At 40.8% G+C, this 12563-nt stretch overlaps 1 protein-coding gene across 2 annotated transcripts in view; it reads left to right on the top strand.

Moving 5' to 3' along the window:
• The window catches only part of PTN (pleiotrophin), a 106679-nt gene extending 94624 nt beyond the window's left edge, over window positions 1–12055 (top strand). The window contains exon 5 of one of the 2 annotated variants that reach the window (XM_068972892.1): window positions 11332–12055. In XM_068972892.1, coding sequence (XP_068828993.1) covers window positions 11332–11384 — 53 coding nt within the window. In that variant the 3' untranslated portion in view covers window positions 11385–12055. Of the gene's footprint in view, window positions 1–11328 lie in introns of both variants that reach the window. The other variant, XM_068972891.1, reaches the window with a different exon arrangement.
• The last annotated feature ends 508 nt before the right edge of the window (window positions 12056–12563 follow it).

The raw sequence follows: 12563 nt of genomic DNA, 5'->3' as shown, positions 1-12563 counted from the left end.
AAGTCATGTCCAACTCTTGTGACCCCATTGTCCAAGATGGGACATCTTGTCTACGTCCAGGGATTTTCCAGGAAGAATACCAGAGTGGGTTGACATTTCTTTCTCCAGGGGATCTTCCCGACCCAGGGATCGAACCTGGGTCTCCTGCACTGCAGGCAGATTCTTTACTAACTGAGTTACCAGGGAATTCCCTGAATGATGTGTCCAAGTAAATCAACTATCCTGGTCTGGCTCACTAAAGCACACCGTTCACTCATTGGCTGCAACAAAAATGTACAGAGAATCACAGTTAAAGCATAGGGCGTTCACTTGGAAGAAGAGTCACCTGGGTATTTTACTCCCATCCTTATTAAAGAATTTTTGCTTCTAATTGCCAGGACAGCTGTGAGGTCTAGCAGCTATAAATATTTGTAGGGTTCACTTCATGCTGTTTATCTCCTTTCATCTCCCTTGGTAAATTCCATGTTCAGAGGCTCATTAGCTGCGTACACACAAAACAGCTATATAATAATTAGTATCAAGGAAGGCTGCATAATAGAACAATGTTTGCACTAATTAGATACTGGGTTGAGGGACCTTCTTTTTATTTCCCCCTGAAGCTTCTGCATTTTTCCTCTTTAACTTCTGGATTGAGAATTTCAGCTTCATGTTTTAGGTTGCAGCTATTATCGTCAGCATTTCTTGAGCATAACAAGAGTAGTTGCTGTTTACTGAGTACAATGGGAAAGGCACTATGCCTGTGTGTGCTCAGTCACTGCAGTTGTGTCTGACTCTTTGTGACCCTATGGACTGCAGCCCGCCAGGCTCCTCTGTCCATGGGATTCTCCAGGCATGAATACTGGAGTGGGTTGCCATGTCCTCCTCCAAGGGATCGTCCCAACCCAGGGATCGAACCCGCATCTCTTGTGTCTCTTGCTTTGCAGGCAGATTCTTTACCCAAGAATTTTTACCAAGATTCTTTACCCTGAGCCACCTGGGAAACCCGGAAAGGCATTATACTGAGCCTTTAGCACACACTGCCTCACTTGGTCCCCACAGCAGCCCCAAGGAGTTTGGTTTGCATTTTACAAATCAGGACACTAAGGCTTCAACTTGCACAAGGTCACTAGCCAGTGAGGGGCTAGGCTTGAAGTCAAGAGAGTCTGTGTCCAGAGTTCTTCTCTATTATACCAATTCTTCCTAAATTGCTTCCTATGGGATCTCTTTAGGTATTATTCTAAAATAACTGAATAGTTTAGGTTTTTGTCCACCCTTATGGCAGAAAGCGAAAAAGAACTAAAGAGCCTCTTGATGAAAGTGAAAGAGGAAAGTGAAAAAGTTGGCTTAAAACTCAGCATTCAGAAAACTAAGATCATGGCATCTGGTCCCATCACTTTATGGCAAATAAAAGGGGAAACAGTGGAAACAGTGACATACTTTGTTTTGGGGGGCTCCAAAATCACTGCAGATGGTGACTGAAGCCATGAAATTAAAAGACGCTTGCTCCTTGGAAGGAAATTTATGACCAACCTAGATAGCGTATTAAAAAGCAGAGACATAACTTTGCCAACAAAGGTCCCTCTAGTCAAGGGTATGGTTTTTCCAGTGGTCATGTATGGATGTGAGAGTTGGACTGTGAAGAAAGCTGAGTGCTGAAGAATTGATGCTTTTGAACTGTGGTGTTGGAGAAGACTCTTGAGAGTCCCTTGGACTGCAAGGAGATCCAACCAGTCCATTCTAAAGGAGATCAGTCCTGGGTGTTCATTGGAAGGACTGATGCTCAAGCTGAAACTCCAATACTTTGGCCACCTCATGTGAAGAGTTGACTCCTTGGAAAAGACCCTGATGGTAGGAGGGATTGGGGTCAGGAGGAGAAGGGGTTGACAGAGGATGAGATGGCTGGATGGCATCACCGACTTGATGGACATGAGTTTGAGTAAACTCCAGGAATTGGTGATGGACAGGGAGGCCTGGTGGGCTGCAATTCATGGGGTCGCAAAAAGTCAGACATGACTGAGTGACTGAACTGAACTGAGACAGCATATTAAAAAGCAGAGACATTACATTGCCAAAAAAGGTCCATCTAGTCAAAGCTATGGTTTTTCCAGTAGTTATGTGTGGGTGTGAGAGTTGGACTATAAATGAAGCTGAGCACTAAAGAATTGATGCTTTTGAACTGTGATGTTGAAGAAGATTCTTGAGAGTCTCTCAGACTGCAAGGAGATCCAGCCAGTCCATCCTAAAGGAGTTCAGTCCTGACTATTCATTGGAAGGACTGATGCTGAAGCTGAAACTCCAATACTTTGGCTACCTGATGAGAAGAACTGACTCTTGGAAAAGACCCTGATTTTGGGAAAAATTGAAGGCGGGAGGAGAAGGGGACAACAGAGGATGAGATGGTTGGATGGCATCACCAACTCAATGGACATGAGTTTGAGGGAACTCTGGGAGTTGGTGATAGACAGGGAGGCCTGGCGTGCTGCAGTCCAAGGGGTAGCAAAGAGTTGGACATGACTGAGTGACTGAACTGAACTGAACTCTAAAACATTAGTATGTTTGGGGTCATTTACCATTGAGTTGCATCAGATACTTTTGACTCATCTTTTCTTTGTATAATAATCACATGGGAGCACATGATAACTTTTAGTGCCACTTTTCTCAAACGAGGGTCCTACAAAGGGGCTGACTTCCTCCAGAGTAAGACACAGAAGTGCCAGGCGCCCCATTACACTCGGTGGCCTCCCAGGCTCCACCCAGGGCTGGATTTGGGGCTACCTTCTCTCCACTCTGAGATACTCGTGCTTCCCCAGGATCCAAGGCACCGGTGCTGCTGTAGAGACGTTCTGTACGTTCCCGGTGACTCCAGCCAGCTCTGCCGCATTGCACAGCCTTCAGCAACCTACAGGGAAATCAAAGCAGGCTGGCTGTTGCTCAGCTCAAAGAGGCAGGGGGAAAGAAAGATTTTTTTCTAGAGGAAAATGGAGTATTTATAGAATAGCTCATCAGAAATCCAAAGGGCAAGAAGCAGGTAAACATTTTCCCAGTGTCCTGCTGCTGGGTCACACAGAGGGCAAGGCCCAGAGCTGTTTACCACAGGCCCACACATTCTTGGCGCTTGCTCTTGCAAGGTGAAAATAATTCCAGGGATGATTCTCATTCTACAGAAAACAGGAAAGCTTTATTTTCAGACCTTTGTTGACATGCACCAGAGTAATAAATTAAGCTGCTATGAAGACTGCTGTTTAAAAACATGTAGAGAAGTTGAACCTACTTGCTGCTGCTGTAGACAGAGCATTGTGTGCGTGGAGGCAGGGTGGAACTGAGTGTTGTTGAAACACAGCTCACCTGCTCTAAATCTGGAGGACAGGCATGGAGACCGGTGATGGGTTAATGCCTGGAGCAGCTGTGAAACCACACATGCGCATACAGTCCTGCAGTGTACTGTCCCCAAGTCACATATTCAAATGATGTTAATTAAAATCTGGGGGACTTTTTTAAAAAATAACAATAAACTCAGGTATATTTTGCACCTCTGCAACTAGTGAGGGTTATCTGAAGGATATACAAAAAGGGCAGCTAGTGTCATCTAGTTCACGGATGCATTCGTTTACTCTCACCGCTATAACAAAGCGCCACAAGCTGGGTGGCTTATACAGCAGAAATTAATTTTTTCACAAGGTTTTAGCAGGATTGATTCCCTCTCAATACTGTGAGGGAAGAGCCTGCTCCAGACTGCTTTCCTCAGCTCACAGATTGCTCTCCTCTTCGTGGGGTTGTCTGTGTCCAAATTTCCTCTTACTACAAGGACACTGCTCATACTGGGGTAGGACCCACTCTAATGACCTCATTTTAACCTCTTTACCTCTGTAACAACTTTGTCTCCAAGTATGTTCACACTCTGAGGGGTTAGGAATTCAGTAGGAATTTTTGAGGGGGACATAATTCAGCCCATCACAACTGATTCTAATACATACATACATATATATATATGTATGTATATATGTATATATATTTATAATGTGTATATATATATATAATGTATACATATACATATAGGAACCAAAAAAAATATGAGTGAATTAAAAATGATTCATGGAGCTGTACTTACTGAGTTTTCAAATATTCTAGAGTTGAAGCTTTTCCCCTTCTCCATAAATCATAATTTGAGTTTCCAATAGCACCAGTCATTTAATATTAAACATTAGATATGATAACAGAAAAATAATGATGTACTTAGTGGGAACTACTTATTGTTTATAAAAATACATTTCATTTCTGATTTAGGCTACCATATAACTTATACTATTTTATAATAAGGTAAATTTTCTACCTATGCCCTCATTATTGCAGAAATAAGGTTTTAAACATTTAAATATCATATTGGAAAGAAGTATGCTTTCTGCTTTTGATGTAGAAGAGGTCAGTTACTCTGTGTGGGGAGGTCACTGTCAGGAAGTGTAAGGTGTTGAGAGGGGCCTGTGGACTGAGGAAGGAGAAGACGCTTTGCTGAACAGAAGCCTAGACATTCGTTCCACCATCTGTGGTTGTCTGTGTCTTTCTGTGTGTGTGTCTGTGTGTTAGAGAGACAGAGACACGTGGATTTCAGTATATCCTCTATTCTGACTTACAGAGTGCTTCAAGGTAGCTAGGGAATGGAGATAGAGCCAGCAGGATCACCAAGAATGACAGCATCTAGTGACTGCCAAATCAAACCAAACACACACACACACACACACAGGCACACACCAAGTCTCTAACACAGGTATCAGAATTGGGTGCTATTGAGCCCACAAATATATGGCCATAATTATCCCAACATTCTCAAAGCTACCTCCATAAAATTACATATTCTTTGCCAAGTTTTATTTGCTCTAGCTGTATTTGCCTCTCTTGAATTTTCTTCAGTACTTAGACACTTTTTTGGGCCAAAGGTGAAAAAAACAACGTAGCTGCTGAATATGAATACAAATACACACCCACAACACACACAGCTTTTTGTTTTCCTTCTGTAACTGTATACAAGTGAGAAAACCCTGGATTAAAGGACATACAGATGAAGTATCTCTTGATTCCTTTCTTTGCTGTTCTTCTCTCTCGTGACTCTCAGAGGAAAAGTCCACAAACATTTCCAGTGGTGTTTTTTTTTTTTTTACATTTCCAGACATATGAATAGCTGTGACTGATACATAAGGACAATATGAATGAGCTGAGTTAAAAGAGGGGTTTGACTTGGTAACTCTCTTCCTGGTATACCCGTGTGCATAGGTCAGATCTAGGAGTGACCCCAGCACACTCGCTTCTACCCTACAAAGAAAGCACATCCTGGAGAGGATTCCTTTCTTGATGGGTTGGAGAAGCCAGTAGTGGTCTCAGCTTTTTCCTTCAAAGAGGAAAAAACAGAGGGATAAGAGGGAAAGGAGGCTGAAAAGAGGAGTCTCTGGGTGAAGGGAGAAGAGCTTCATTTACTGATCCAAGGGGAGTTGCTTTGGAAAATAGCTGGCCTGCTTAGGGACATTTACTAAACTTGCTCTGGGTAGTTGATGAAATAATTTCCTCATCTCCACTAAACCCTCTGTTAAGTCCATATTACTCACCATGCTTTCATAGCTGAACTTGCTATTTTGAGGCAACGCAGTTAAGTGTTGAGTCACCCCTAAGTGAATGCGGGCAAACAGAGGTTGCTCAAAGGGTCCAGACACGTTTAGTCTGCATTTTGACACAGAATTATACTATTTTTAATGTACTGTACTTGATGTCAAAAGTAAACTTGTGTAGCAGGGCAGGTAGAGAGGAGAGTGGTTGGTGTTGTTATGAAATAGACTTGATGAGCAAAGGGAAGGTGGGCAGTGAGGGAAAGGGCAGATACTAGCTCGAGTGCATCACTGAGGAGCAGCTCTATGCAGGTGGGTATATATGGTGGGATGTATATATTCCATATGCCCAGGTGGTGCTACTGGTAAAGAATCTGCCTGTCTGCCCGTGCAGGAGTAGTCAAGAGAAGCAGGTTCAGTTCCTAGTTTGGGAAGATCCCCTGGAGGAGGGCATGACAATCCACTCCAGTATTCTTCCCTGGAAAATCTCATGAATAGAGTAGACATTAGGTTCTCAAAGAGTTGGACACAACTGAAGCTAGTTAGCATGCATGCACGCATATATTCCATATATAATTCTAGAAGTATTATAAATGTATCGAGTCCATAAAAGAAGAAATGGTGTGACATTACAAAACAAGAAATTGAAGAGGAAACAATTTATTACACAGCTGTTGGACTGAACCATATCTGAGAATAATCAGAATAAAAAACTAAGAGATGATACTTTTGATTATTAACTATACAGAAATTTCTTCCTGTATTGTGCCACTTGATAGACATTACCCCATTTAACCTGAAATATTGGGGAATTCAATGAACGGTGCCGTGGCGAGAAGCTGAGCCAGCTAGTACCTAGATCCCTGGTGGATCACTGAGCTGTACATTTACAATTCAGTAAGCCTTGTTATCAGTTCAGAAACACAGCTGGGAAGGAATTAGAGATTTCCAGGTGACTAGGCAGCTGATTCTTAAGCACAGGTGAATTCCTTCAAATAGGTTCATGAAGCGTTACAAAGGTGTTGGTTGTATCCAGACTTTGGGGCTTATTTACATGGTGATATTATTGTTTGACAGTAACTTGATTATTTTCCCTCACTCAGTTTTCATGATTTATTGAATGAATCTCCACAGGTTATATTTAGGACTCTCTGTGACACACCGCCCGCTGTCCCTGTCCACGGGGACTCTTGACCTCTAAAGCTTTGGTGTCCATTTCTGAGAGTTCATAGCTTCCTCTTATAGGAATTCTACCTCTTTAGAAGGTAAATATACTTTCCTATTCTAATTAACAAAGTTCCTCCCATCAGTGTAATGACCCAAAGCCATTTTATTTGAAATAGTAGCAAAGAGATGTTGACCCAGTTAAAATCCAAGCCCCTCTCAAATCATTTCATCTCTTAATTTTCTTTCATTTTCTATATATGCCATAGGTCATCTGAAAAAAAGAAATCAAACCAAGACATTTTGCTAAGGAAATGAGATTACTTTATTCCAGAATTTTCAACTCTTCTGCTTCTTAGAATGACATCTCCTCTCAAAGTCTTCAGAAAAAAATCTGTGATGTCTTTCTTTCAATTCCCGCTTACAATCTTATTTCTTCTAGGTGTCCCTAATAATGGAAATGGGAGTGGGTGTTTACTTGTACCAACCATGTGGCAATCCTATTCCTAAAAGGACCTGTGGATGGGTGGAAAGGAGATGATGCATCTTGTTTGATGATTTGCCTTTTGAGAAGGAGTTTGCTGTGATTGATTCTTTTTTAAAATTTGTATTTATGTATTTATTTGTTGCTGGGCCTGGTCCTCATTGCTTTGAGCAGACTTTTTCTAGTTGCAGGGAGTGGGGGCTACTCTTCGTTGCAATATATGGCTTCTCATTGCAGTTGCTGGTTGCAGAGCGTGGGCTCTAGGCATGCAGGTTCGGTAGTTGTGGAGCAGGGGCTTAGCTGCCCAATGGCATGCGGAATCTTCACTAACCAGGGATCGAACCTGTGTTCCCTGTTTTGGCAGATGGATTCGTAATAACTGGAGCACTAGAGAATCCCTGTGATAGCCTTATATAAATTGTTGATAAAAATTTAAATTTGTACTTTCTTGCAAGAAAGAAATACGCCAATACATACCTAGAGCTTTAAAAATACTCTGTTCTTTGACCCAGTATATCCTCTGCTAATAATGTACACTAGGGCAAAGTTTAAACATACAGTGATTTGTCTGCAGAACACACATTGCCTCATTCTTTATAATAACAAAAAATGGGGACATGTGGGAACACGCCGACTGGCCAACAAAAGAAGAAAAATAGGCAGAGATGTCATAAAAGAATGCTACTTGGTCATGTTTCAAAGTATATGCAATGGCATGGAAACTAATATAACAGAATTTTTAGTATAATATATTCTATCAACTGTCATTATGTTCTTAAAGTACATTACATATATTTGTAGCAAGGAAACATAAATAGACCTGGTTGCTGAAAGTGCTATCTCTATATTGTGAAACCATGGGTAATTTTTTTTACCATATGTTTATTTTTATATAAATAGGCATTACTTTTAAAACTGGAAAATAATACTTTTCAAAAAGAATGAAATAACCCTGAGAGGAGAAATTCTCTCCCCACTCAGACTAAATCTACCACAGACGTACTTTTCCTCCATACTGGTTTACTGTCTTTTACGTCACACGCATCTGTGATGGTAGCAAGAGAAATAGGGATGAAGCCATAAAAATAGCTGCCACATACCCATGATCTTTGGGGCTTACCAGGTGGCCCTAGTGGTAGAGAACCTGCCTGCCAACGCAGGAAACTTAAGAGACATGGGTTGGATCCCTGGGTTGGGAAGATGTCCTGGAGGAGGGAATGGTGACCCACTCCAGTATTCTTGCCTGAGAATCCCATGGACAGAGAAGCCTGGTGGGCTACAGTCCCTAGGTTCACAAAGAGTAGGACAAGACTAAAACCACAGCACAGCACAACACAGACAGGGTAAAGCTCGAGAGGATGTTCATCAGTTTTTGAGGCCATAGAGATAAGTAGTGACAAAGCTCACTAAATATACATAAAGGTCACAGTGTGAGCAATCAAATTGACTATGAAAGTGAAAGTGAAGTCGCTCAGTCGTGTCCGACTCTTTTTGACCCCATGGATTGCAGCCTATGAGGCTCCTCTGTCCATGGGACTTTCCAAGCGAGAATACTGGCGTGGGTTGCCATTTCCTTCTCCAGGAGATCTTCCTGACTCGGGGGTCAAACCCGGGTCTGCTGCATTGCAGGCAGACGCTTTACCATCTGAGCCACCAGGGAAGTCACCAAATTGACTATAGACAAATACGAATTCTTCTTTCCACTGCCTTTTACTGAAGACTCCTCATTTTATCTATTTAGACTGAACCCAGAGTGGACTTAAGGTGGGTAGTGTGTCAAAGGAATGCCATGGTGACTTATTTGTCAGTTGCATTAAAAATATTGATATTGTGCAGATTATTTGGGCAATTGGTTCATTTCTTGGTTTTTAATTGTTGTTAAATACCAATTTAATGGTATTAACAACCAATAATGGTTGTTCATTGATGAATATAAAGTAAATGTCAGGCTTAGGTAACAGAGAGAGGTGCTCTTGCTTTTACCAAGGACAACTGAGCAGAAATTCCAGTTCCCAAAGTGTTGCCTACATTACTTAGATAAAACAGTTTCCAATATTCAGAGTAACTTTAAGCATTATGAAATAAAATTTTACCAACACCTGATCAGTGTGGGATTCATTTACTTACATATTGAAATAGGGACATGATAGCCAAAACATGCAAACTATTGCCCCAAACATCCTCTCCTGGAGGCTAGAGGATTATAAATTACTGAGGCTTCCCCAGTAAGGGATTTGGAGAAAATGAGACGAGGGAAATCAGAGTTATATTTCAGCTGTCATCCTAGATTATTCCCTGAGGATACCATCTTAATATACAGCTGTTACTTCAAATGCCAACCAAAGACTGGGGATAATTGAATGTTCAGATAGTATTTGTTCAGAAACTGATCAGAAAACCTTATTTGACCTTAGAGGTACCTTTAAACTTGGAAGTTCTGGTCATCTCACCTATAATAGGTCAAAAAGGAGACATTTCTAATGACAAATAGAAACAGAGAGAGTAACAGAGTGTTACTTCAGTATGGAGAGGGGAAAATTCTGAGGATATTTGTGAACAAAATGAATACTCTTGAGCAGCAGTTCAGCAACATTTTCACAACTCCTGACCTAATTGCCTATGTTGCACCCTTGAAGCTTGAATAAAGGAAGTTTAGGACAATTACTTTGTACAGAAATACTTCTAGGCCTAATAGATAATGGGCTTCAGAACTAATCTGAAGAGATGGTAAGGATAACAATGGAAAACGTTCAAGCTCTGCTTAAGCATAAGCTGAGTTTTGTACACCATTTGTGGTTGAGGTGTCCCTTCTCATCATAAACCTCTGACCTTCTTGGGCACGTGTCCTGTGATCCCATGAACAAGTCCCTACTGGCCACTGTTTTTGCCCTGATAGTCCTCTGTTGCTCAGCACATTCAATGACCTACTCAGTGCAAATGTCTTGGTGATGACAAAGAATATTAATCGTGTAGAGAAATCACCCCCTTGTTCTTAGTCTATTATCACAGTAATAATAACTGCTAACCTTTATTGCCACGTTATTGTCCCATGTTTTGTTCTCAGTGGATCTGATACAACTCATCAAATTTGGATATGAACCTGATGAAGTGGTACTATTCATACGCCCATTCACAAGTGAAGAATCTGATTCACAGATATACAAATTTCTCAGAGTCTCACATTAACTTAGTGATAGAGTCAGAATTTAAACTCCAGCAGTCTGGCTCCAGCCCCTAACCCATACATTTCTGCCACTATGGGGACTGAATGGGGAAAGTATTTAATATCTGAAAAACACTTAGCAATATCCTTTCACTTGCTAGCCTGGTGAAGCTGACCATTCTCATCTTTGGAGCCAAAGCTGACATATCCATTCCATACTGTTTTCTCCTAGGCTTAGGAAAAGGGAAATGACAGATGACTGAATGGAAAAGGATGAAGTCTTTTGGTTTAAATCCTAATAGTTTCACTTACCTGGTTTAGCCCAGGTTGGTACATCTTACTTGCTTCACCAAGGCTAGGAGTCTTTGTAGAGTCAAAGCTCCATGTTTGGTAGATTCAGAGGTGGTCGTTCATATATGACTAGATGGCCAAATTATAAACAGAAGACACATCAGGAGAGGATAACTCAGGAGCAGAAGCACTTTGAAAATGATGACAGGAAAAAAAAGCTTATCACCTGTCGCATGGAAAGGGAATGTGGGAAGTGAGGGTCTGGGAGACCGTCGGTAGCTCTCCATTGAGCAGTGACCTGTCTATTCTTTCAAAAAGACTGGCTGTGTTTCAATTTTCTAAGTGAGACCTTCAGACAGTATGTTGTTTATCAAATGGGAGCAACCAGTATGAAACCAGGCATTTTTAGGTGTTCATACAGGAAGCTGTATTACTCCTGCCTATTCTCATAGGCACTCTCTCTCAAAAGCACATGCATATGCATACACACACACACACACACACACACACACACACACACACACACACACACACACACGTACTTTGTCTATGCATTTAATCATTTCATTCCTGGCCATTTATAAGAAAAGTGGCTCCCTCTCTCATAGCTTACTAATGTGATACGTTTTCCTCTCTTTCTTTTATTTTAATCACAGCAGAATCTAAGAAGAAGAAAAAGGAAGGCAAGAAACAGGAGAAGATGCTGGACTAAAAGCCGCCACTTTCCGTGGACCATGAAAAGGACATCAGCAAACAGGATCAGTTAACTATTGCATTTATATCTACCGTAGGCTTTTTATTCAAAAATTATCTATAGCTTAAGTACACAATAGGCAGAAACAAATGAAAAGAAAAATTTTGTAGTAGCATTTTTTTTAAATGTATCAATATACCATAGTACCACTAGGGACTTATGATAGAGGACTGTAATCCTATGTAGAAAGTTGGCTTATAGTACATGTTAAGTGATAGAAAACTGAGGTAAGGGTTTTGAAGTTATGTGATATTTTACATTAAATTTTTTTTTTACACTTTTTTCTTTTGGCAGCAATTTAAATGTTATGACTATGTAAACTACTTCTCTTGTTAGGCAATTTTTTTCACCTAGACTTTTTTTCCCAATTGAGAAAAATATCTACTAAACAAAGGAGCAATAAAATATGGTCATCCTATTTGAGGAAAATATCTTTTTTTCTGCCACTGGATTTTTAAAAAATTGTAGTCAGCAAAATGAGGAGAGGGTGGTCAGAGCATGTCCTAGTTCCATGTTGACTTTTTTTTAAAAAAAGAAAGCATTATAACATGAAATTATTATTTCACTTTGGCAGAAATATTTGTTTTTTGATGAAATTATTTTTCCATTGGAGGAAAAAAAAAGACGAGGAAAATAAATCAAGGTGATGCTGAAAAAAAGATGCTTTTGTGTGCAATAATTTGATATTGTAAGCCTTCTCTCTTTGTCACCTATGTTCCCCCAGCTCATCTGTTAGCAGTGAGAAATGATCGTACAAACTAATTAAATCTCTTGGGCACAAATGTTGTAAAGGGCTGACACAGCTGTGGATGTGGGTCTGTAACTATATTTTAAACTTTCTATCAGTATGTAATAGGTTGGACTGGTGCTACCGAATTAAAGTTCCAGACTAGTCTAGGGTTGGTGGAACAGAAAAATGCTCTTCTTCTATTGAGTAAGTTTGGACTTTGTCATTGTTCAGTCGCTAAGTCATGTCTGATTCTTTGTGACCCCATGGACAGTAGCACACCAGGCTCCTCTGTCCTCTACTATCTCCCAGAGTTTGCTCAGATTCATGTCTGTCAAGTCAGTGATGCTATCTAACCATCTCATCCTCTACCATCCCCTTCTCCTTCTTTCCCAGCATCTTTCCCAGCA

This window comes from Capricornis sumatraensis, chromosome 5, assembly GCF_032405125.1.
Source record: "Capricornis sumatraensis isolate serow.1 chromosome 5, serow.2, whole genome shotgun sequence".
Classification (NCBI taxonomy): domain Eukaryota; kingdom Metazoa; phylum Chordata; class Mammalia; order Artiodactyla; family Bovidae; genus Capricornis; species Capricornis sumatraensis.
This window is presented reverse-complemented; position numbering and strand designations above follow the sequence as displayed.